Here is a 25,639-nt window from a genome sequence, read left to right on the forward strand (position 1 = left end):
GAGGAATAGGTTTTTCAAAATATTTTTAGAAAAAATGTAAGATTTAAAAAAGTTGTATGTTAAATAGAAATTTAAGATTATGTGGCTTATTTTATGTATATGTAAATTAAAGAACTGCGTTTGTGTCCGCTTACAATGTAATGTTTACATCTGCCTTAGATTTATTGTAACCGATATTTACATACTAAGATTGCCGTAAAAAAATCCTAAAACAAAAGACATTTTAAGTGTATTGATTCATAATTATTTATTTAAAACTACTGATTGTACAATACTGTTTAGACATTTTAGAGCGTATTTAATAAATCATATTTTATTTAAAAGTATTGTATTATATTATTTAGTCTTAGCAAAAAAAGGACCTTGCAGGTTTATTGAACTGCAAAATCTCAAAAACGATCTGAAGGCCATTCGTAATTCGTGGAAATTCCGCCATTCACTTTTCCACTGCTCAATTGTTTTCTTAATATTGTTTGTATTTTTTGTCCACTGTTTATTGGGTTGTCAACACGAAGAGTCGAGCTGGGAGTTATAAATGTTTCTTTGCTTTGGATAATTTGTGGTTAAGTTAAGTTTCCGTTGAACCGACAACGTGGCCATTCAGTTCAAGTTGAATGCACAGAAAGTGAATCCAATTCAACCTAACTCGTGGCCCGCACCCAATATTGCGTATACGCCACCGCAGCGATAAAAAAGAAATACTATCGAACGACAACCGGTCAAATTTAATCAGGAAGGAAGTAACTTATTCGCTTAAGCATACAAATTACATTGGCACATGAAAGAAGCGATGAGATAACACGGGAATGCAATCAGTCAACAATTAAAATTGATTCATTATTGTGACAGGAATTCGGGTCCTGTGTCCTCTCATAAATAAGTTAATATAAAGCACATGGCGTCAGAGTGCCACTTCCTGCCATTATGGCGTTTGGGTTTTTTTTCTATCTTTTATATCCAGCCAAAGTCCGAGGCCAAAAAACACACATGTGCTTTTAATTTTTCACTCACTTTTCACGGGTTTTCCTCTGCCGCCGGTGCTGCGCTTTTTTTTTTGTTAATTGACGTGGGGCAATTGCCAGAGCGGGCAGGCAAAAAATAAGCAAGCGCAATGTGAAAATGTGTTGGGAAAAGTTTTCAGAGTGTAACGCGAAGTGCGATAACAGGCCGCTGCGCATTGGGAAACGCTAGAAAATACCCGAACATCGAACACCAAAGCCACCAAAGAGTCCACTCCACTTCCTCGACTTCCTGCTGCAGTTGCTCGTTAGTTGCGCAATGAACTTCAACTTCAAAATCGCAAATGTTTCTCTGCGCCGGAGACAAAAATATCTGAAATCCATATCGGAAATGAACTCGTTTTTGGCATTTTTTGGTCGATTTCTATTTTATTTTTTTGTGTGCCTCTTTGAGAGGAAGCTGCACGGCATAAATCAATTTGCAGTAAGGCATGGACCAATATAGATTTGGATATGGAGCGCCAGGGAAAAGTGAAAGCCCGTCTGTCGTTTGGACCGATATTTGCCCAGCACTTCAGCAAGGGGCATCTCCATTTTTCATGCCTCCACACCCCAACCCCAAAAAAAAAAAAAAAACAAATGCAAAATAATTCACCTGGGATTATGGCTATGATGTAACCAATTCGGCCGACAAATTGAGCAACAGCTGCGATCTCGTCCTGGTTGCCTGTTTCGAATGTTTATTTTCGAGGCGAACGCACAAGAAATACGCTGGCGTGTGGCGCTGTCATGGCTGAAATTGCATTTTGCAAAGTGGTGCGTCCACATTTTTCTCAGGTGCCGCTTTAATTGTGCCCGTTTGAAAATATTTTATTGAATGTGCAATGCAATTTCATTATTTATTCAGTCGGACACACACCGAGACATAACCGCTTGGACACACATGCATGAGCAAGCTGTCATTAAGCGTATTTCACCATTTTCACGTTAACTTGACCCGGGACTTGGCTCGCTTGACTTGCCCTGACTTTTGGGCCATCCTCGCTCGATTGGCCAATTCCCCCAAGTCTCCAGATCGTCAGATACCCGCCAAGGTGGCACATCGATTAATGGGCGCTGGAATTGGAATCAAGACCCTTCCTTGTCGATTAATAACTATTGCGATAATTGGATCAAGTCGTTAGGAAAATGGCAACTCATAACCATTAGTCTGTGCTGGCACTTTCCGTGAATTATAAACGTTTTTTTGCCTTTTTTTTTGGAATTATTAGAGTAAGCTAATTTTACCTAATTTGCGACCTGAAGTTCCTAACTTATTGTGATTAAATTTAATTTTTAAATACATATTAAATTTTTTTTATCTTTTCTAAATGCAAGCAACTAAGCAACTATTGTAAAAACCTTGTGAAAATTCTTGACCTTTTCCAATAAATTGTTTAGTTAAACTATAAAATTTTTATAGACGATCGCCTGACTCAATGCTTATGACTAATAATACGTTTTAATTCAGAAGTTTCGTTGAAATTGTTTTATGAAGCAATTAGTAGTTGCTTGCATTATGTAAAACAGTTTTGACTATAAAAGCTGGCTTTGCTTCAAATTTGAAATATGTGGCCTGCAAATAGGCACAAAGATGTATTTGGGCCCCAAAGTATGCAAGCTGTTTCCAAAAAATATTAAATAAACTCGTATTTAAACGTAATCATACAGCTGACCAATGCACCCAGTTAATTGATTTCTGAGAAGCATGCAACAAACACGTTTTATTAACCAAATTTTGTCCTTGACTAGAACCAACAATAAATAAATGTATGATGAAATAATTAAAATTGCAACCCACACATATCCACTAAACCTTGCAATTAAAATCTATTGCATATTTTTTTGTTTACTCATATCTATTGATAAACGAATTCTTGAGAATTTCTGGCAAAGCTATAATTCTGCGAAATCGCTTTATATCAGCTAATAAATGCCTAGGGGGAGATATATGTTTTTGTGGACAAGTTCCAACATACATAGTACACAGGCAAGTTCAAGGTATTCTGGGCTGATGACATTTTGTCTGGTGGACCATAAACCACTAAATGAAAGGAATGCATTCATACGACTGCGTCATATGCCGGTTACATGGCAAATATTTGCAGTGCGCGACTTAAAGCTGCGGTTTTTTGTCCGGGGTTCTCGGAAATACCAATTGAGTCACCGTCTTTCCCAACATCGTCGCACGCCTTAAGGCAGATATAACATCGGTAATTATAGAGCTTTGGATCTGCTGTGACTCCCATGACGCGTGCTCCGACGGAACTGAAGTATGCGACACCCGTTTGGAATACTTAATATATTAGATATTAGGTGGAGCCTATCGAAGTGATAGTGAGCAGGTATGCTCTTAGAGCTTTGGCGAGGAGCTTTGGACCGGCTTTACTTTTACTTTCCGCAGAAACAGGTGTTTGCAGGTAAAAAGACCGGCTTAGTTGGCTGGGGATAGCCCCTCAAATGCTGGGTATACCTCAAATGAGTAGTTCAAAACAATGCTTTTGGTAATTATGTTTTAAAAATCTAATTACAGTAAACAAGTTTGTTATTTTTTGTATAAATTTGTAACTGAAAGTTACTGTAAATGAAAAATGATAAATTGAAACTTATTTCATTATAAAGGTATCACTGTTATTTAAGTACTCGAAATCAAACTAGCAGCAACGATTCTTTTGAAACATCATTAAAAATAAAAGTCTAGGCTCCAGACAAGTAAAGGAACAGTTTGCTTGTATTCAATTTGCCTTTTATGACGGATGTTTCTTTTCAAACATTGCAATATGACCTCCGCTGATAACGAGGACTTCGAAAACTGTGAGCAAGTAGAAATTTGGTGACATGTGGGTTAAACTTTTAATTAAAGCAAAAAACAATCATAAAACGCTGAAACTAAAATACTATCAGTTGTTATTTGACTTCCATGTCGACAGCGCTATAAAACTTTATACATTTAAACTCTACTGATTACTTAATACGATTTGACTGCTAAGAAATATTTTTTATTTTGTACTTATTTTATACATTGACGTACTTATAATACTCTACTGATAAATAACTAAGATTAGGCCTTTGAATTGTTTAGGTTTGTTTTTTATTTTGTGTTTAACGAAACGGCTATGGTTGTTCATATATGTTGGAATTATAAAATTGATAAAAACAAAGTTTGCTTGGAAACATATGCAATCTACAAATTTTAAGTAACTAAGAGTATATAAATAAATTCTTATCGGAATGAGTAAGTAAGCTTTGAAATATTGTTAGAATTTTGAAAATTACCTATAATTAACTAATTGATTGGCAAGAGATCTTTCAAATTCAAGAAGTTTCAAGTTTGTCAAATAGATTTTGGGGTATGATGATTGAAAGTAGCAGCATCCAAGAGGATTATAACAGGTTTTATAATAAGTTTATTATTTTTTGGTTAATCCCTTTTCAGATAATTATTTATCTGAGTGTTTCAGTGAGTGATTCAAAATGTTTAAGTTTGTCGTGGCGCATCGAAGCGGCAACTCAGCTGTCATACAATTCAGTCCCCCCCCCGCCTCCTCCCCCTCCCCATCTGGCTCTCTCCCAGCGCCCTCTCCCGCTCGCACTCTCGCAAGCTCCGCTTAAAGCTGCACTTGTCAATTGTCTGGGGAGCTGTCAGCGTCGAACTCTCCGGGCGCTTTGTTTCAGTTGCCACCCAGTCGTCCGCTCTCGCTGTCGTGTGTTCTCGATCGCGAGATATCGAATACGAAAAACGAAACTAATACGAATACGAATTTAGTTAATGCCCCCGGATCACCGGGAGATATGGTGAAACTCTGCGATCCGATAGGAAAATCCCAGCGCGCGGCGCTATAAAACTCAAGCGCAAGATCGGTGGCATACGGTACCATAAAAGCGCAGGCCCTCGCGATTTTCGTGTCACTCAAAGCCGACGCACAGAACCGAAAACTTGAAGATCAATCGCAAACTGGGAATACCAGAAGCCTTGATCAGTGCTTAATAACAAATAACCAATAACCAATCACCAATAACAAATTAGCCAATTCGAGACATTTCATCAGTGAACAGCCAAAAACGGTTCCACTAAAGCAAAGCGACGAGAGAGCGAAACTAAAGTGAAAAGCAAACCGACTAATTGAAGTGTCTGCCTGAGTCTCGCAAACGTGCAAAGGAAACAAACAAAACGGAATAGACAGCATATCACAAAGAGCTACCGCGCAAAATATTTATAAATAAATACCCACCGACGACCACTACGGCAACAGAAACTGAAATAGAAACTGAAACAGAAACTGAAACTGAAACTGAAACTGAAACTGAAACTGAAACAGAAACAGTAAACGCTAAAAATATAAAAGCATTAACATTTAGTCGTGCCAGTTTGTTTGTTTTTAATATACGCAAAGCCCAATAAAAACGATCAACAACAAAGTTGTAGCAATAAGAAAATTGGTATAAGCCACTACCGACCCGCCAATCTCCTGCTGTATATTATTATAAATCTCCGACGCAGACGGTCGCCGTCCATAGACTATATATATAGTAGTATACCCACCTGATTACCTCAAAATCGGAAACAATGACACCCATGTGGCAGACGCTACTTAAAATCCTGGTGCTGCTCTTCGCCATGTTCACCGCGGTAAGCATTCTCATCCGAATTCCATAACAGTAGAGCCTTCATAACTAGAACTTTCCAAAGCAAAAAAAAAAAAAAAAACTAATTTCATCATCTAGTATAAACTGACATTACCATGTAACATAATCATATCCTTATGTATAACTAATATTTTGCCTTGCTGATTAGTGTTGTTCCAGTTATGAAAGTTCAACTGTGTTTCTGTTGTCTCTGTGTTGTGTGACTTTGTGCTTCACCTAACTATCATATCATTGTACCATATATTAACTTTTCCCTAAAGTAGTACATTTTAGTTTTTCAGTAGTTGTACTAGCATTTCCATAACCCGAAGGGCATTTTCAAGTTTGTAATAGTCAGGGATTGAAAACCTGTTCGCATTGCCAACGGCGAGTTATAAACAATTTTCATTCTTTATATAATAATTGCACATTATCGGCATTGCAGCAATATTAATTGTCATCAATAACGCCAGACATTCTGCACACGACTTCTGAGTTAATTTACTGCTGACAAAAGGGATGATCACTGTCAGAGAACAGCAATTAAAACAAATTAATAATATGATTTGAAAGTGGCACATGGAATGTTAGAAAATCCGTTTTTCAGGGTTTCCGCAAATTCCACAGCGAACCGGTTTCAAAGATCATTTTAACTCTGACTAAGTTACAATGGGTTCATGGAAAACCTAAACCTGGGATGGAAAGATTATCTAATGTTTGAGTTACTTGCTTTTAGCCAAAACGCTGATGAACGTGTTTGATAGCTTGGGAAAAAACAATTCCGAGAAATGGCAAAAGTTCTCAGGCAATCAAGTTCGTATCGGGAGGCACCTTACACTGAGTTTTATACGAGCTTGGCAAGTTCCAATTTTTTTTTGGGTAAATTCTTCATTATTATTTTAGATGTTTGAACTTAACTTTTGCATTTCGAGAATAAAGAGAAATAAAAATGGTGAATCGCCAGATTCGAGACCATTATAAAGTTCTTTTATACAATTAAAATTTTATTATTGCCTTAGAGCATAATAAAGATTATTTCTGACGAATGTTTTTCAACGTAATATATTTAATGTGTGCTATATGAGAGCCAGACTTGCAAGTACTCTATTTTAATTGCTCTTTAGGTTATCAGAACATTAATTTTTGAGCTAGGAAATTTAAGTATTTTTCTTTATGGTCATGCTCGTTATTTCATCTTTAATCTCGCTCGTACATTTGTACATTTTACTTTTCTATCATTATCATTCAATCGTCCTCACTTGCTTCTGCTCATTACAAAATTATCAGCTCAGATTTTGAGCTCATTCTGGAGGTTTGGGTCCCAACTACAGCACCGATGGCAAGAGAAAAACTGCGCCTGCCCGGAAAACAGCTGTCCAAACTTTTTAAATACGCAAATGTAGTGCCGGCAATGAAAAGAGAGAGGGCATTTAGAGCGAGTCGGAGGGATATGCCAGCAAACAAACACCGACCCACGACTATATACCCCGTTGTCTTGGCAATGTTGATGAACCGCAAACAAAACTCTCACCTGTATCTTTCAGATAGTTTTAATCTGTAGCGAAATGTCGAAGCGGCACGATGCCGAATCGTTGGCAATAAACGCAACTAAAGAACTGGCAGTCTTAAGGTACTATATAAAGCGACTGCAGCTCAAGGAGGTCACGGATTTTGAATCGATGCCGAAAGAGGTGTGAGCACAGTGCCCTAGGGTGTCCCCAAACAGACCCACTTGTTCCCCTATTTCCCCTATCCCCTATCCCAAAACCTTGAAATTCCTTTGTGTTTGTGTGGTCATCCTTTCAGAACCGAGACTAAAGCCTTACGTCTTGTTTTTTTTCGCCGTTTTCGCACAGCTTAAGGCCATGGAAAATGATGCTGCCCTCGAAGACATCTTCATAGTGACGAATGAACCGGGTGTTATCCTCTGGAATGTAAGTGTATCATGGATTTCATCAGACGTCTTAGATTTGAATAAGCGACCTTGAGCAGACTTAAAATTCATTAAACAATGATAAGATCACTGACCTAAAGTCAAAGGCGATTCATAGCAAATTTGCCTTTCTTATTTTCTTCCATCCTCTACTGCATCGCCATTTCATCGCTCATTTGATCTTTCGTTGGGTTGTGTTGTCTTTGTGCCTTCTTATTTGCCGTAAGCTTAAAGACTAACACGAATAAATTTTACCTGCACAGACAACGACCGCCGACAGTGCACCCCTCATGCCCATACCCACCAAGAGCGGCGATCCGCCGCAGAATCAGTCCCCGAACCGCCATTACCATCAGTATCACAGCCTGAGCCAGCCAGATCAATACTTCAAAGTGCAGCGCTCCCCGGACGGAAAGCTGAATCTGGTATTTAACGATACGTTCGTCTATTTGCAGGGGTCAAAACCGGACGCAGTGCAAGCGGATCAACCGGAGAAGCCGGCCCAGCACCGAGTACCCTCGAACAGTAAGTACCTACGTATTTGTCCATGCCTTAGCCTATATATGCTCAGTTACATTGGTTACTCGAACATGCTTTACAATTAACAACTAAATCGATCCCATACTCACTGGCCAACTGCCTTCGGCGCTTGCCTAATTTTAGCCTTTGTCTTCCCCGATTCCTCAGGCACGTTTCGGTACCAGCCCTGCGGAAAGGATAGCAACGAGGAGTCCAGGTCCTTCTGCACCCAGGTGGACGACTATCCGGACCTGTCCGCCTTGAAGGTGAAGCTGGAGAACAAGTTTGCCAAGTTCTTCCTCGACGACCTCCAGCCCACGGACGTGAGTGCCCGCGTGGGCTCCCCCGACGACGATGAGGTGTTCCTCTGCAAGACCAACCGGAGGATTATGTATCCCAAGAAGGGCCAACGGGCGGACAACACCTGGCAGTTGATCGTCAATAACGAGGAGTACAAGCAGGGCATCCAGATCGAGGAGTGCGAGTAAGTTGAATAACCTTTACATCGAGTTGAATTTTTTTTAAACAGTATGTAAGAATGATATGAATCATATAAACATTCTGATCATCTGGATTAATTTAGAAGGAAGCTGATATGTGTGGAATGAGCATAAGCTTGGCTAACCCTTAACCAATTCTTATTTTTACAGAGGAGCGGATCAACCCTGCGACTATACCGCCAACTTTCCGAATACTTACAAGCCCATTTGCAAACAGCACTACGTGCTGCAAAACCTAGCCAGCATTGAGACCTCGGGCAAACTGGACGTTGTGCAGCAGACCTTCAAGATCCCCTCCTGCTGCAAGTGTGCCCTGAAGCGGGTTTGAATCTGCAGGCGGGGAATCTCAAGTCGAAAGCTGCGAAAATGTGATTTTGAGGTAAGACCACAGTTTATTTGTACATTGAATTTTTAAAGGGGGACGAAACTGAAACGACAGACGATCAACTGAATGCGCTGGTCTCCGAGTCCATCACTTGACCAACTTGCGCAGGGTCCAGCCGACGGCGTAGAATCCCACTAACTTGAGGGCCATCTCCTTGCCTTCCGCCTTCACCAAACACTTGAACTTGTTTCCAAAATTGCCAACGACGCGATCCATCGGTATCAGAAAATATCAACAAACAATTCGCAAAATCGTAGAAATGTAGATTCTTCAGGTATACTTTTTAACAAATTCAAATTTAATTCAAGAGCGTTTCCTGTTACTGGAAGAATCAGATTTTTAGGACTGATTCTAGAGCACAAACAACTGTGAACTGAATTTGACATTGGCACCAAGCCAAGTAGATCACAAATATTTATTGTTTTTCTTTTTCTTTTTCTCTCTTTGCAGCATCAAGTGTCACCCACCACAGGATGGCAGGCCAAACTGTCCAGGGGTCGTTGTTTTATATTATAATCTGTACTTTTGTAGCTCTTTTCTACGCCCACAAAATGCAATTGTAATCTGCTCGTTAATGCAGAATCCACGCTTAGACTAATGTGCATAATAATTTAGAGATTTAAGTCGAGTCACTGTAAACATATTCGTGTCATATATATACATACGTTTTTGGCTTCCTCGTTTGATGTCTAAGCTAGAAATGCATGTAATTAGTCCTAGAATACAAACGAAAAAAAAAGCATAAAAAAAAATGCCATCTAGAAAATGTATTTTAAAAAAGAGATAATGTATAATAAATGTATGCAAGTACATGCCAGCAAAGTAAAGTTCTTTGAACCCATCAGCGAGTACCTGGTGGACAATTTATTTGCTTATTAACAATAATTCGGTTCGCCTACGCCCCGCAACGCAAACCAATTACACCCTAGTGAGTGTAAACATATCTCAAGGGGTGGCTGTCACTGGGACAAGAATAACATGCACTGCCTGGCTTTGGAGTTTCACTCGTCAGCGGGGCGTATGCGCGATGTGTCTTCAGTTGGCACATGTAGAAATCAATAGCATTTATCGATTCCCAGACACAATAAACTATGTCAAAGTTAGGGCGAACAATGCGAATGCTTGTGGATTCCTTGTGGGCGGGCAAAGTGCCACCATTTAATTACTATTATTAGGTATCCTTCCCGTTTGGCCAAAAACCAGTGTCGTGTCCTGAACGATTGGCCATTGCCCAGGGTCATCAATCATGCATCTCCCAATGGCCACACACCCGAGTCCATATCAATTAGCAACTATCCATATATCTTCCCTGCGGTTTACTTATATATAAAGTTTGGGTTCCCATTGTAATGTACTTTTTCTCATTACGCCACTGGCTTCAGTCCGCGGATTGTGGTCACTTCCCGTCCGTTCGTGTTCTGTACTGATTCACTGTGAAAACAATTTGGGCTTGTATCCGAACACTGAATACCTCAGCAAGGAAAAGGATGTTTATCAAAGAGTAAATTTAAGACCCATTTTCTATGATTCATTTTGCTAAGTTGTTAATGAGGGGGTCTCATTAATACTAGTGAAATTCCATGACGAAGCCGCACCAAGTTAGTACTTTTAATACATAATCAAAAACGATCAACAGCCCTTTTGTTTTTAATTTTTTTTTTTACAATATTGTAAGGAATGCACACTGGTAGCGGTTACATTAATTTGAAGTGAGATTTTTAGTTTGTACCTTTTTGCATTAGTTATTTAAAAAGTGGCTATTATAAAAGTGAAATAGGTATTTGTTTTGGTCAACCCTAGATTTTTAGACGCTTGTTTGAGTTCAACTTCTTGGTTTCTTGACTTTTTCGTTCGTGGTATTGAATACTTTGAAACCATTTGTTAAGTTCTACGTATTTTTAGATTGTTGTACCAAAAACCCATAGACCCCTGCTAAAATAGATACGATGGAACAAACAACAATACGGACAACATGCAGGACAGTCAGACAGTGTCGGCTTTTTTCGGTGGGTATGGAATCGGGTGAGTGGCTTGGTGGCTCGTAATTGCCGCAGCACATTTGCATGGCCGAAGGAGTTAATGGGGGTTGCCTGATTTGTTTGTTGGTAGTACTATTGCTATTGCCAGCCGTATTGTTGTTATTCGGTTGCTGGCGCAGGTATCGGTGCCGTATAAATACTTTCTGTTGACGACGCCCGGGCTCCAATACGCCGGTTGTCGCTCTTTCAGAACAGTCGCCCGCTGCACTCGCCGGCTCCACTTCGAGTCGATTTTTCCAGAGTTCTACGGTGCAGTTCTCCAGCTTTCGTTTTGGCCTCACATAATGCCAAATTATGCAACTGCCTGCTGTTGGCAGTAGGAGAAAATATAATTTCAAGTAATGAGCAAGCCATAAATTGTCCAGCTGTACCCACTTTGTATCGAACTGTTCCCTACGTCAACGCAACATGTGGGCGCTGTGACGTGCACTCGATTGATGCTTATCCCCAGCTCATTGATATGCCCTGAAGTGCCTAGGAAAATCACCAGCACTTTGTGTAAAACTAGCAGAAAAATCACACGGAATATGCAATAATCTGGAAACTGATTGACTCATGCAATGGAGGATCGCAACCGCATCTGGACCACGGGCAACATCAACCATGGCTTCCTCAGCGATAATCTGCAGCAGCAGACTCTGCATCTCCAGAGATTGCAGACACCGGGTAAGTGTTTCATTTTATTTCATGAATCATGTTAAAATGACTAATAAAACAAAGCCATGTCCTAAATTGGCTGGGCCTATTGCAAGGCATAATTCACTTTTAATGTATATGCAATGCTTAATAATGGATAATTTACCTTAAAACCAATTGTAAGGTTAATTGCTATTTATATTAAGTAAAAGTCATGAGTCATGTACACGTACTAAGTGTATGTTCATATTTATACCGGGTCTAATAAGGTAATTTGTGGTTCTTGAATCCGCCCACTAATCACTTTAAATCGTTGAACGCAAAAGATCCGTAAGTCATGAATCCGATCGAACTATCGGAAACCTTTTTAACGAATGGGTGACGTGGTTTTGTTAGCTACCGGAAAAAAGCCATCGTAAATCGTACCAAAACCTTTGTTTTTTATTGTAGACAGCCAGTTGAAGGCCCATTTGGGAGTTCCGACCATGGTCTTTTTCTTAATTTGGGCATGGTCACTGGGTTGAATTGTGATCGTGTCCGCGTCATCTGTTGCAGTTCCGTTGCCTATTCCGTCGTCTTCTGCTGGCTCCTTAGCATTTTCAATATCATTTTCCACTAGAGAAGTACTGGAAGCTTTTCTCGGGTGCGGAATCCTCTTTCTTTCGCTCCTTTCTCGACTGATTTTGGCCAATTTTCTGAACACCACAATACGATCGTGCATGATAAAGGCCACGACCATTAGAGCCACCGCCATGAACACCAAACAGTCCATAATGTTGGTCACCAGTTTATAGGGCCTGGCTATTTTAGCCTCGAACCTGGCCGCCTCCTTGAAAATTTCGATCGTGTTGTACACATCGTCGGCCATGCCAAAGAGATTCGCCTCGATTTCAGAAGTATTGAACATAAGTACGGATAAAGAACGAAACATGTTGTATTAGGTTTTTGGAATTTTGGATTTTACAGACAACGCACTGAAGGCTACAAATTTAAGATATCAGTTTTGGCTTCGAATTGACATTTGACGCCAAAGATAGAATATTTTATTTTGTATTAGCAAATTATAAAAATTTTAAGCTTTATTTAAGAAGCTTAATCACTTAAATTAGTTGTTTAAATTATTATTCCGAGCAAATTCCTTTACTAAAAGAAATATTGAAAAATGCTCATTGTTTTGTATTAATATTTAAAAGTTATGGCAAATTATTTTGCTATATTTCAGGAAATTAATTACTGAAATTAGTTGTTTGACCTAACGAGCATTGACTGTCCTTATTTCGCATGTAAATTTAAGATCGTGTCGTGTGTTTAAGTGGGCTTTGATTTTTTAAAATGGGTTAAACTGCTGTCGGACACGCGAAATGTTTTGGGGGCATTGAACCGGACGTTGTCACCAGTGTCTAACGCTTCTTGTCTGTGGCAATGTACTGTACATGACCATGCAGGTCTGCATTCGCAGGACCTTTGCTGTGACAGGTGTATGCATCAGCCTGGTGATTAGGGACACCCCCTGGAGAGGGTTCAACATGTCCAATGACGACAGAGACAACAAATTGCGATCAAGATAAGATGGTGTACACGAACAACGAACGAATTGCGGGGCATGGGGTGTGGGTGGTTGGTCAAACACAATTGACAACATTCGACTAATTAGTGTTAATTAAACGTGTATCTCTGCCTAACTGCCTTAGATTGAAATCCATTTCTCAAATCAAATTGAGCTTGGGCATTCTCAGCAAAGTCGTCGATTATTGTTGAACACCAATTACAGGTAACCTCAGCCTTCTTTCGGCACCCATTCGAGCCAATGGCAGTGGCAATGGAATCGCAACTGCCAATGGACATGGCCAGAATTCTGCAACGGAGAGTGCGAATGGGAAGCAGCTGCCCTACGAGCCCATATCTCCGAATCTGATTGGCATACAATCCAAGTGAGTGCAAAACCATCGTCTTTGCAAAGCGAGCTGTCAATAATTACTGCTCTTAGGTTTCGTCGCAGTTACTACCACAAAGTGGTGCTGGGCGGACTTCTAGCCCTCGTAATCATTCTGCTGATAGCAATCATAGTCGTAAGCCTAAGTAGTAAGTATTCAAAAATATTTTCAAGTGACAATTAGGCATATTAAAAATCGAATTCAACCTAAATCAACTAGGCTTTTTTCATAAATTGTAAAAAAATATTTTTCTTCTCTACCGATGTTCTTTATCAAAGTTAAAAGCAATAAAAGACTCAAAATAAATAGAATTTCTTTTTAATAAGAGCAATATAAAAGCAACGTTCAAAACCGATACAACACTATAAGAACGAAACAATTTTAAAATTTAAAATTAATCGAATATTTTTTAAATGATTTATAGCTGCTCTTAAGTAATTGATATTTAGTAAATTCAAGTTTTATGAAAATATTGATGAAATGCATTAGGCAGTTTAAAATATGGTACTTACCTATCCCCTGTTGCAGTTAAGAAATCCACCCCGATTTGCCGGAGCAAGGAGTGCATCCGCACAGCGGCCAGCCTCATCTATGCGATGGACGAGCAGACTGATCCCTGCGAGGACTTTTACCAGTTCACCTGCGGCAGGTGGGCCAACGAGCATCCGCGTCCGGATTCGGTGACCTCGAACGATTGGTTCCGGGAACGTCAGGCGCACATAATGCGCTTAGTAAGGGAATTCCTGCGCTCGAATATCACCAAGTCGGAGCCGGAGGCTGTGGGCAAGGCCAAGACGATGTATAGGGCCTGCATGGATACGAAGCTGCTGGACACACGGGATCTGGAGCCACTTGTGGGCTATGTAGTGCGATTTGGGCTGCCCGTACTGCCCTCGTCCTTGAATCTCACCCTGGGAAGTTACTCCAAATTTGCATCGAAGACTGACAATGCCAGCTACAATTGGCTGCAGTCCATCGTGGCCATCAAACAACACCTGAGCATGGACCTGATCATTGGCTTCGATGTTTTTCCGGATCCCTTCAACCGCACCATCAATCGCATTGCTCTGGGAACTCCGGAGACTGACTCGGCGTTTCCTTTGTGAGTAGATAACATTTTATAAGTTTTATTTATATAACATTTTTTTCCTATTTATCTTCAGCAACAATGATGACTCTCATAAGTTACTCCGAAAGATACATCGGAAAACCATTTTTATGCAAAACAGCGATGATGACGACGACAGCGAGGAGGACCGGGAAAGCGAAGAGGAGGAGGAAGCCAAGCAAACCAGCACGGGAATGGCGGCCTACCTTCACTACGTCCGGAAAGTGATCGAGAAGTACTTGCTCTATGTGGATCCGAATGTCAACCAGGAGGAGGCCAGCCTGGGCATCACCGAGTTGGTCAAACAGGGCGTTAAAGTGGCTAGAAAAGTACATGAGGTGGGTATAATATTACCAAATAACTAATACAAATAATAAATAATTACCCACAGTTAAAAGAGGAGGCCGAGAACATGACGAAGCCCTCAAAAAATCCGGCGGATGACATTATCTACATTTCCCTGATGGATCTGCAGAATCAAACGGACAAAAATATAGCCCCCAAGACACTGCCCATTTGGGTTCGCTACATGGAGCTGATCCTGAATGGCACCCGTCATGCGGGCAATGTCCAATTGACCAGCAATTTGACCATAATAACCAGCCAGGCGGACATCATGTATCTGCAGCAGGTGGTGGAGTATCTGGAGGAGACCCCAGCCTCGCATATTGAGGCCTATCTGTGGCTCAGCACCATTGAGGAGCTGGTGCTGCACACGTCGAGTGCGATGCGTCTGCTCCACTCGGAATACATGAGGGTGGCCATCGGAACGGAGGGGAGCACCCCGCGCTCCCTGTACTGCGCCAATGGAGTGAACAGTCTGTTTGGAATGGCAGTGAGCTATGTCCTGGCGGACGAGGAGTTCACCAGGGACAAGCTGCCGCGAGTGGAGCGGATGCTGAGCGATATTCGGCGGTCGTTCGATCGCCTGGTGAAGTCCACCTCCTGGATGGATGCGGCCACCAAGCGGAGGACCATCCAAAAGTCAGCCGAAATGAAGAGCTTCATTGGCTTCCCCTCCTGGCTGCGCAATGCCAGCGTACTGAATGCCTATTATGAGGGGGCCGAGGTGAATGTCAGCACCCATCTGGAGAACCTCATGGACTTTGTCCACTGGCAGATGATGGAGAAGCTGAACGAAATGGATAAGCCGGAGCCCATTGGCTGGGCGACTTCGCCATCGAATGTGAATGCCTTCCACACTTTTCAATCAAATGCAATCAGTAAGTGCACTCCAAGAAAAATATAACTAAAAGTGAAAATCCGAAAGAACCACATTCTAAGCATAAAAAAACCAAACAAATCTTTCATAAATTTAGTCTAAAATCAAAAAGTTGTTTATGTCATTCAGATCAATTTGTTGTATAAATTATATATGTATATACTATATATCCGGCTTTAGAGTTGTAAATAATATTAATATTTCTAATGCGCAGAAATGACTTCGCATTGATTGTAGAATGAGTTTATTTAGATTTAATTAAGAGTTTTTTGATGCTCTGAACTTTAGTTCAATTTTTTTTCTAAGTAAGAAAGTTCCTAATCCTGACACTATCTTTTTTTGCAGCTGTGCCCATTGCCATTTTGCAATACCCTTTTTACGACCTTGGTCTAGAGTAAGTTCTTCCCGGAAAAGCACTGCGCACTGAGCACACAGATAGCCGAGCAAACAGAGCCTCTAGCACGTTCCCGCACCCGCATCTTGCACTAATCCCTTCCAGAAATTGCCCTAACCTCCCATGTTGCGTATGTGTTCTCGCAGGGCGCTCAATTATGGTTCGATTGGCACTATACTGGGCCACGAACTGACTCACGGTTTTGACGACAGCGGCAGGAGATTCGACCGGTTTGGAAACATGGTTGAATGGTGGTCCAACCAAACCATCGACGAGTACATAAACCGCACTGAGTGCTTTGTGGAGCAGTATTCCCGGTACCACCTCGCGGACATTGATGAATATGTGAGTTTTCTTGCAATCTAAATATTAAGACTACTGCGTTTTGTAGAAATTTCTGATGACAGTTTCTTTGAAAAATGTAGCGAATAGACAACTAAAGAGTGTACTAAGAATTTATTCATGTTCATATCAGTTTGATATCAAAGAGTAGCTAATCTCTCTTTGCTACTCTTTTTTAAAGAAACTGATATTACCAAATGTTTCATTAAAGCTAAACGTATATTTTTTATAAAAACAATTTTCTAGGAAACTGTTAATGTATTTATTAATATACATTAACATAATTCAAGTCATAGAAAGTTCACAGACAATTTTTGTTTTTTTTATTTATTTCTAGTTAATACAAGTTCATAGACATTATTGATTTCTACATGCAGTTGGAAAAGCAAAATGATAAATTTAAAAAAGAAACAAGACTATTTAAAATATATGAAGAAACGGCAGTATTCTGGTTCTCTTTAAAAAAGCTGACAAATTGTTTTTGACTCTAGCGTCTAATATTTTTATTTTGAACTCAAAAATGCTTGTTTTTTTATTTTAGGTAAGGTTTTTTTAAAGATCTGAGTAATGTGATTTTCCAATTTGTTTTAAACGTGTTCTTTTTTTTTTACTTTTAAGAGAACAAAATTTCATGCATACGAATCGCCACTTTCAAGGCATTATTAAATTTGTATTTACCTATCTTTTTCTTGAGTGTATATCCACATGTTTGCTTTTATCCCATAACCCGCAGATCGATGGCGAATTGACGCTGGGCGAGAACATTGCGGATAATGGTGGAATGCGCGAGGCCTTTTACGCGTACCGCCTTTACGTGAAGGAAGTAGGCCGTGAGCGGGCCAAGTTGCCCGGACTGGAGCACTACTCCCACGAGCAGCTGTTCTTCATCTCATTTGGGAATTTGTGGTGCGAAACATATACGCCGGCAGCATCGCGGTATGCCCTCAGCGATTCGCATTGTCCAGGTCAGATGCGATTACGAGGAGTTCTCTCGAATTCCGAGGAATTCGCCAGGACCTTCAAGTGCCCCACAGGATCAGCCATGAATCCCAGCCAGCCCAAGTGCCGCATTTGGTAGTGGACATGCTCAACGAACAACCAATTGAAACAGGAACAGTCAAGTGATTTTTCTACCCATTTGTACTTAAGTTAGGCATAGGTTTAGATCAATTATACAGGTGTCTTTTGCACGGTTCTAAATGGTGGTGCAATAAATGGTAAACGCTTCTCCTCCGAGTTCGCAGCTCAAATGTAGGCCTCGTTTCAAGTGGGCAAGCTAAGAAATTATAATGTTCATAGCATATTTCGGGGCTGAATTTAAACTTGCTTATTACAATCACTTATTCAAATGTGAGTGTTGTATATAATTTTAATTTGTTACCTTTAATACAGGTTCACAATACATTAAAATCTTCATCGCGTATTTTGGGGCTTTATTTGAATTTGCTCATTACATTAAAATCTTCATTGCGTATTTTGGGGCTTTATTTGAATTTGCTCATTACAATCACTTAATATAATGTGAAAATTGTATACTTTTAAAATTGATTTAAATATCGTTAGTATACATTCAGTAGAATTGCATTAAGCCGACACTTACAATACAGCTAAAACACTCGGACACTCACACACGCACACATATACACTCAGCAGACATATGTCTGTGAGAGATTCGTTCTTTGGTTGTTGTTTGGTTTGCTTTTACTTAAAAGTCCGTGCTATGTACGCAATCTTTTTTGCCATTTACGTTTTCTGCACCTGAGTTTTCCGCTCGCTGGACTAATGATTCGTTGGCTGAATTGGCAGCTACCGGAGGGCTGACGTCTCGGCACATGAAAATGGGCTCTAATTCAGAGTGAAAAGTAATAGAGACAAAAAGGAAAGAAAGATATATTTAAAAGTAACATTAAATTTTTATGAAATAAATGTTTTTTGTGATTTTTAGTTACTCCAACTCCTACTTTAGTTCCAACAGAAAAAGAAATACATGTTTTCATTATATTATTCTCTATTCACGAAGCCATCATAAAAGTATCCGAGAAATCTATTTTCTGAGTTGAAATGTAAAAGGGCTGCAACTATCATGCAAAAATACCCTGTTAGGGATTAAAAGAAGTGCCCGACTTACCGCTTGCATAGAATTCGCTCGTAACTTTCGCCGGGTGCTGATGTAGGTGGTGCACGTGTTCATGCGGTTCAAGTGGAATGCCGTGGCCGTTCCTTCGGTGCCACCGGTGGGTGGTGCGTGTAATCGAATAAGAAAAATATTAGAAAATGTCTGACAGCACTGCGTCCAAATCAATTAACGGAAAAATGCTAATGGTGCGATTCATGCGGTTTTTGATTGCGTGCTATTTAACTGGCATGCGAGGCAAACTAACTACGGCTACTATACACTACGGATTCCAGATCGGAAGCAAGAGGCCGTCGGCAAACGTCTACACACTCAGAGATTCAAAATCGAAACAATACGGATAAACTTAGTGAAGGGGGGTAGCACCTAATGCGAAGTTTAGATTTCCTGACTAGACCGTCACCGACTTGGCGTTGGCCCTTGATGGGCATCTCACCGGTTGGTTCGTAGCTGCGTTCGCCGCCGCTCCTCAGCAAGCGGTTCAGGCAGCAGCAGCGACGCAGACCCGGCACGCGGTGCACTATCTGCAGGAATCCGCCCCTGAAGCGGGCGTTCATGTAGCAGTAGATGATCGGGTTGTAGCAGCTGTGCGACATGGCCAGCCAGTGGAACGCGAACCACACGTACGGCAGCGGCACCCAGTGCGCGAACTCCTCGTCGTTCAGCAAAAGCTATAGGGAAAATTTAAAAACATTAGTACTTAACAAGCAATCAACAAGCCTTCAATCCTTTTATCAAGAATTAGTTTTTTCAATCGCCAACATTCAGATAATTTACAATTAGAAGAAGTATAGCTATTAATATCTATACTCCTTATAATATTTTTGGTGGCTAGCCTGAAAGAATTACGGAATGTGTAATAAAATTCAAACTTAGTTATGACCAAAATTGAAAACAAATATTAAATGATGTACTTTTGTTACAAATTTTAAATAAATTGCCGGGCTCCAAAAGTATAAATATTTAAATTTTTGATATGTTTTTTGTACATTTTGTACCCTTTGTAAACTATCATGTATTACATAGTACTGTATAAGTGCACCCACCTGTAAAATATTGAAGGGCAGCCAGCAGCTTGTAAAGACAATCACAACCGTTAGCATCATCTTAATCATCTGCAAGAGGAAGAGAGGAAATTCTATTTATAGAACTGAGGACATGCACCTTGGGATACATTGCCCATCTTTTCTTTCAGTTTACGACCTTGATCTTAACGCAGCCTGTCTGGCCGTTAAGTCTGCGACAGAGCATAAAACTGGGCCAACCAGTTCAAGTTTATTTATATCAGGGGGCAATGGATGGCTTTTATGACCTTTTATAACTAAATTTTATTGGGGTATCTTTAAGTCCGGTTATTGTGGTTCGCTTGGCTGCTAACAATTATGAACCGGGACCAAAATAAGGCCACGATATTGGGCCTACTTTTAGGCTTCGCAGTAAATGTTAAAGCTTCCCCTATTTTCAACAGAAAATGATATTTGTTACCTTCCTTTTTTGACACGCAAGTTACCTATAAAATGATTTTTTTGGTATGGTGGCATAAGCTAAGTTTTACCCTTATACTACTACTTAAATAAAATTTTACTGACTCACAGGGCTTTAAGAGCACAACTTCTTTGAAAAGTTGCCCAATTCAGTTGAGTTTGGTTTGTTTTTCTGCCAGTAGATACAATCGACCTCAGACAAACGATTAACTCAGTGGCCACGTCTCTTCAACGTGACCACCTGACAAAATTAAACATAAAGGCCAGAAACAAAGCCACGATAAAGATGTTAAGCGCAGTTTACACATCTGAAGTCATACACTCAAGAAATAATTTTTACCAGTTTAATAGCAAATGTGGGAAGATTAGTACAAATTGTTTGAAAAGTCCGAAAAATTATCAAAAAGCATTAATTTAATAGGCAATCTTTAAACAAACTGTTATATTTCTCTAACATCTAGAATGCTTAACCATGCTAAATTCTTTCTTAATTTATATATACAGTATAATGATTTTGTTAATTTTAGTTTTGTAAAATCTACCAAACTTATTTTTTTATGTGTAGAAGAGTAGACATCACCGTCAAAGTATTTACACACCGAAACAAGTAGATTATAGCTACCGATTGCCACTGCCAATAAACGAATGATATGCGAAATCTGAATTGAATTCTGAAATAAGCAGACGAACAAGGATATAAATTGTATCATATTTGGATGCAAATTTAATAGCGTTGCGACGTAAATGGATTCTTGCTCAATGGCAAAGGATTATAAATTGATTCAAATGCCGTTTGAATGCGAATCACTGTTTGTGAGTATTTTCCGTAGTCAGCTGGGTGCATCTGGCGACAGTTGCTTTTTATGAACTCACCAAGTCGCTTTATTGGCCGCCTTTGTTGCGGGTCGGTTTTCCCTTTCCGCTGCAGCTCCCTCGATTTACTTTTCAACTGCTGGGGCAACGTTAACTAGTGCTCAACGAGGCCATTTGATTCGTTTTAATGCCTCGTTTGTTGGCCGCCCAGCCGGGTAGTGCTAGCAATGTCAACATTAAGTATACGCCGCGTAGTTCAGGCGTCAAAGCTACAGCACGAGGAGTCAACAGAGTGAAGCCAAGCAAGCTCGTAATGAATGTTTATACAAATATGTGCATGCTGTGTTTTCCCCTGACGTCTGGACACGGCTCTCTGCCAGCGGTGACCTTTGGCCCAAGTATTTGTCCGCCGACCGATGAACTCTTCCCCCAAGCTTTTCCTCCGCCCACACAGAAATCAAGAAATAGAAAATTCCCAACTATCAAACTGCTTTACGCTTGTATTATTATATTATTATTATTATTATATGCTTTTCATTTTCAATGTTATTTTATACTTCACCATCAATTATATTGACTTTAGTTTGCAAGGCAACATTTTTCTTAAATTCTTTACCCAAACTTATGATCAATGTAAGTTAAGTAATCAAATGGTTAATGTGTGGTGTAAACGACTTATTTTTTTCTACAATTTGATCCCATATTATTGGATATAATTGCTTTCCTTGTAGTCATCGAAGCAGTTTATTATTTGGATCACACTTGTTTACCCAAATTTGGCATTACTACCAAAAGGACATAATGCATATTCAGCAGTGGTGTTTTTGTTTAATCTTGAAACGTGTAGTACAAAAAATAAAATTTTTCTCAGTGCACTAAGCGACTGGCAAAGGAGGAATCTTGGTGCCAACTTGGCCAAACTGAAGTGCAGACTCTTTTACCATATGTCATACTATATGTGCCGGCATGAAATTTAGCGCCCGCGGCTCTAGTTTCATCTTTATTTTGGCAGTTTGTTTTGGCCACCTCAACGTGACAGTCTCACGACTTAATTGCCGGCTGCGGAGGCTGCCGGCATTAGCTGCAATCACAAGGCACTTGGCTTTTACGGTGATTTGTTTTGGTTTTGAACCGGTTACGGTTGAATCCGCCCATCAAAGCTAATGCCGCGTCTGGGCTTACATAAAAAATGAGCTCATGTTCGAGGCTCAGTACAGCGGTGTGGTAATTCATCAAAATGATTGCGGACTCGCTGATGCCCACACCCACAGAAAACAAGGGGCAACATTAGGAACTGGGCCATCAAAGTCTTAGGCTGACAAATGAACTTGGATCCGCTGTGTCCGCTTCAATGAAAGCCGAAAGTGAGGGCTCCGTTTCGATTGGAATAGAAAGGCTGTTCATAATGAGGTGCAAAGCGTTCTCCAGTTCCTTACCCCAGTAATTCACTAATTAAATTTCCCAACACGTCCGACAGAGGCAAATGGTTCCTAGTTGGAAGACCAGCTGCTTGTCTAACTAATGTGGGAGATGTCTGGCCATTTGATTGCTTTTAAGTGCAAGGAATTTAATTAAAGGGCAGCAGCATATCGACAGCAGAAATTAGTTACAGCCTCTAATTAAAAATCTTAAAGATCTTAAGGACATTTTATATTAATGGGAATGTTTTGCCATGTGCACATAAAGAAACACATAAAATTATAAAAATTTAGTGTTTGTTTAAAATATCAGAACTAACTTTTGTTATGAACAAAAGTTTTTAATTAAGCAAAACAACACCTCTTTCAGTTACCAACTTAAAAAAAAAGCGTGTTTGCAGTTTTTCGGGCGTGTAATTTTTATTATTTGTCTTTTTTTCCATCTGCTTAGCCTAATGCCATTGAAAGTGAGTAGTGAATAAACAAAAACAGTTCGCAGAAAATTGAAAGCAAAATTTTATTCACAAAGCGGTACTCTAAAAGTCTCTCTTTTGCGTGGGAGTAGAAAACTGGTTCCTAAAAAATAAAAACTAAATTATTGGATAAACGCAACACTGGAAACTGGATCAATCAGGGGGCCAATCTCCGCAGTTTCAGGGCTCACCATCATTAATCAATTCATTTCACTTATCGCTTAGCTCGTGCCCCAAGTTAAGTTGGCCAATTCCCGGTAATATCAACTGACCCCTGGGCACCCGCATGTCTGAGGCTGTGGTAATTGAACCCACTTTTAATTGCCAAACAATTGCGAAAGTGCCAGGCCAAAAGTAGAGAAAAGCTAAGCTTGTAATATTTTTGGTAATTTAAAAGCCACAACCAGAAAATCGTTAGAGTTGCGCACCCAAGTCTTAAATTGTTATTCATGAAATGGCCAAAATCAAACGGTCATTAAACAATTCGCTCGTTGGGCAGCCAAACTAATCAGCAACTAATTTACACAGCAATTTACAGCCGAAGTTTTTGGCTTGAATTACGTACACTTAAAATTTCGATTCCCTTTAGGTTCAAAACGGTTTGATAAATTTAAGTAAATAATGTTACGGATAACTTTTGCTAAATAAAGAAGACATTGGCCGCCGAAAACCATAGCAGCCAGTTTCCACGCGACTTTTCTTTGAGAAAACATTTCACTAAGCTTATTTATAGGCCATATTGGACAATAAAAGCGACAAAATTTAAGGCTAAGAATGTTTTGACAGCCTTTGACGAATTGCACGCGCGGATTTAGCAAGTTGTGCGTATCTTTCCGCGTACGTGAGCCGACTTACTAATCTTTGTGACATACATTCATTATAATTAAACCAACGCCTCCGGTGTTCAGAAGAGGCGTGGCAGGAAGCGAGTGACTAAGTAATACGCACAATTAATTTAAGCGCCCAAAGTGTCATAAACCTTTCAATTAAACGAGGAAGCCGAAAATGCGACCCCAGTTTTTGTCTGCATGTCTCCATTGACTGCGATTTTTTGTGGGCGTAACACTGGGCAGCCGGAAAAACACTCACAAACAAGGAAAACAAAACCAAAAACGCCCATGTAGTAAAAAATGAAGGTCTTAAAAATCTTTCATTCATGACAAAGCGAATATTTTTCATGGATAAGAGGGGTTGTCGTCCATTGTGATAAAAGAATTTACTCTTCGACACGAGTTCGTCCTTCTCCAAATAGAAATTTAAACATTTTCTTTTTCCCATAAATTGATTTTCCCGCATCTGTTTAGCGTATTTTTTTTGCGGACATTATAATAATATTGTTATGATATTTATTTCTCGGGGACTTAGAAGCAATACATGCTGTTAAAATCATTAAATGTAATTTAAGCTCTTAAATATTATGTCTAAGAAATCTACTTTTTTTTTTATTTTGTAAATCTTTTTGGGTGAAGTTGGTAATTTGACGAGAACACAAGTTTCCAACATGAGTTTGATATTAAGTTTTTAACCAAGGTGACACAAAAGATGTTTTTTATGGCACACTTACATCGATCCAGGTATCTCTGTTACTCTCATGAATAATTCTGCTGACTGTGTCATGGCTTATAGGAGTTTACATGCAAATTGTTAGTCTTTTTCGACTTATTTGGCAAAATAGCATGCCAGTTTATGAGGGAAAAACCGAAAGTGAAAGCTAATAAAGCTAAAGCGACATAGTTGCGGCCTAAGAAACATTTCAAATTGCCAAAGTCCAAGTGGGCGTGTTCGGTTTGTGGGTGGGATCCGTAAATGCTTGATTCTTCTCTCATTGCTGCCAAAGAGCCTTCTGGTCCGAACATTTTTTCACATGCTAAACCCTGTTTAGGTTTTAGTGCGTTTTATGCTACGGTTTATTCCTTTTTTTGTCCAAATAGCCCTGCGGCCATCACGTTTGCCATTTAACGAGCCAGCCAGGAATATCCGTGTCAAAAGAACGCTACATGTGCATCAAGATATTGTTTTTCTGCATTTTACCACCACCACTATCCGAAAATAATCATTTAGAAACAAGTACCGAAGTATAAATAAATCTTAAAAAAAAGATAAAGATTAAATATTGCCTGATGTAACAGAAATAACTTCCAAATCGATTGAAAGAAAGTATTTATATGTACATGTTGGAATTAGGATTCAGATTCAGTAGCTTTTCAAAAACAAATAAGAGTTGTGAGGGGCTCGACTGAATTCAAGCGAAATGAGCCGCAGGGCTGAGCTTCGTATGACGGATTGCCATTGATTGCGCGGACGAAAAGTACAGCAAAAGGTATAGCCATGGCCAACACAAAAGCAGTGGTTCAGTTTTGGCCCAGACAGGCGGAAGCGAAGCATATGGCAGTAAAATATGAGGCTGGGAACAAAGGCAGCGGCACACTCCGAGTTGTACTGAACCCGCTGCCTTGTAAAAGATAGACAACAGCAGCTAGTTAACCCATTTTTGCCCATTCGTCAAATATTATGAAATGGTTTACTAAAACTTTTTTTCTCCTAAGCCTTAAAAAGTTAGAAATACTGAAAAAAGTTCACTAGTAAAAGTTTACTTAGCAATCGGGCTTTTCAAAATTTAGAAATATTTATTTATATATTTTTCCCTTAGTATATAACACACAAACTCCCTCTGAGTTAAT

The 25,639-nt window shown here is 39.8% G+C and overlaps 6 protein-coding genes across 17 annotated transcripts in view; 2 read left to right on the top strand and 4 right to left on the bottom strand.

The window, feature by feature from the left end:
• The window catches only part of LOC128251696 (circadian clock-controlled protein daywake), a 36,662-nt gene extending 22,165 nt beyond the window's left edge, over positions 1 to 14,497 (bottom strand). Inside the window, exon 1 of the mRNA XM_052978800.1 lies at positions 14,494 to 14,497. The gene's annotated coding sequence lies outside the window, so the exon portion shown is untranslated. The remainder of the gene's footprint in view (positions 1 to 14,493) is intronic.
• On the top strand, positions 4,650 to 9,788 carry LOC128251693 (protein spaetzle). 9 transcript variants are annotated; one of them, XM_052978790.1, is made up of 8 exons: positions 4,650 to 5,628; positions 7,169 to 7,315; positions 7,481 to 7,558; positions 7,821 to 7,949; positions 8,013 to 8,082; positions 8,221 to 8,560; positions 8,727 to 8,955; positions 9,412 to 9,788. In XM_052978790.1, exons 1-7 carry the CDS (start codon positions 5,566 to 5,568, stop codon positions 8,902 to 8,904), a joined length of 1,005 nt encoding a protein of 334 aa, XP_052834750.1. In that variant the 5' UTR covers positions 4,650 to 5,565; the 3' UTR covers positions 8,905 to 8,955; positions 9,412 to 9,788. The 9 variants fall into 9 exon arrangements, with proteins under 9 accessions (XP_052834750.1, XP_052834751.1, XP_052834752.1 ...); XM_052978791.1 differs by having other exon boundaries at positions 4,651 to 5,628; positions 8,245 to 8,560; XM_052978792.1 differs by lacking the exon at positions 7,821 to 7,949 and having other exon boundaries at positions 4,652 to 5,628.
• On the bottom strand, positions 8,944 to 9,383 carry LOC128251699 (uncharacterized). The gene has a single exon (XM_052978804.1). It carries the CDS (start codon positions 9,175 to 9,177, stop codon positions 9,049 to 9,051), a length of 129 nt encoding a protein of 42 aa, XP_052834764.1. The 5' UTR covers positions 9,178 to 9,383; the 3' UTR covers positions 8,944 to 9,048.
• Positions 10,567 to 18,016, top strand: LOC128251682 (endothelin-converting enzyme homolog). Of its 2 annotated transcripts, XM_052978772.1 has the most exons (9): positions 10,567 to 11,666; positions 13,408 to 13,567; positions 13,624 to 13,718; positions 14,099 to 14,672; positions 14,734 to 15,016; positions 15,070 to 15,901; positions 16,246 to 16,294; positions 16,441 to 16,639; positions 17,370 to 18,016. In XM_052978772.1, the coding sequence occupies exons 1-9, from the start codon at positions 11,561 to 11,563 to the stop codon at positions 17,712 to 17,714; spliced, it is 2,643 nt and encodes an 880-aa protein (XP_052834732.1). In that variant the 5' UTR covers positions 10,567 to 11,560; the 3' UTR covers positions 17,715 to 18,016. The 2 variants fall into 2 exon arrangements, with proteins under 2 accessions (XP_052834732.1, XP_052834733.1); XM_052978773.1 differs by lacking the exons at positions 10,567 to 11,666; positions 13,408 to 13,567; positions 13,624 to 13,718; positions 14,099 to 14,672 and having other exon boundaries at positions 14,959 to 15,016; positions 15,077 to 15,901; positions 17,370 to 17,906.
• Positions 11,851 to 12,649, bottom strand: LOC128251698 (uncharacterized). Its single transcript, XM_052978803.1, has one exon. It carries the CDS (start codon positions 12,565 to 12,567, stop codon positions 12,004 to 12,006), a length of 564 nt encoding a protein of 187 aa, XP_052834763.1. The 5' UTR covers positions 12,568 to 12,649; the 3' UTR covers positions 11,851 to 12,003.
• Positions 18,017 to 18,107: 91 nt separating the features above from the next.
• Positions 18,108 to 25,639, bottom strand: part of LOC128251685 (RYamide receptor) — a 56,354-nt gene continuing 48,822 nt past the window's right edge. For 2 of the 3 annotated variants that reach the window (XM_052978780.1, XM_052978779.1), the window contains exons 5-8: positions 19,817 to 19,885; positions 19,137 to 19,441; positions 18,765 to 18,856; positions 18,108 to 18,481 (exon numbers count right to left, since the gene is read on the bottom strand). In XM_052978780.1, the coding sequence (XP_052834740.1) occupies positions 18,342 to 18,481; positions 18,765 to 18,856; positions 19,137 to 19,441; positions 19,817 to 19,885 (606 nt within the window). In that variant the 3' untranslated portion in view covers positions 18,108 to 18,341. The remainder of the gene's footprint in view (positions 18,482 to 18,764; positions 18,857 to 19,136; positions 19,442 to 19,816; positions 19,886 to 25,639) is intronic. The other variant, XM_052978781.1, reaches the window with a different exon arrangement.

Source organism: Drosophila gunungcola, chromosome 3R (genome assembly GCF_025200985.1).
Source record: "Drosophila gunungcola strain Sukarami chromosome 3R, Dgunungcola_SK_2, whole genome shotgun sequence".
In the NCBI taxonomy this organism is placed as follows: domain Eukaryota; kingdom Metazoa; phylum Arthropoda; class Insecta; order Diptera; family Drosophilidae; genus Drosophila; species Drosophila gunungcola.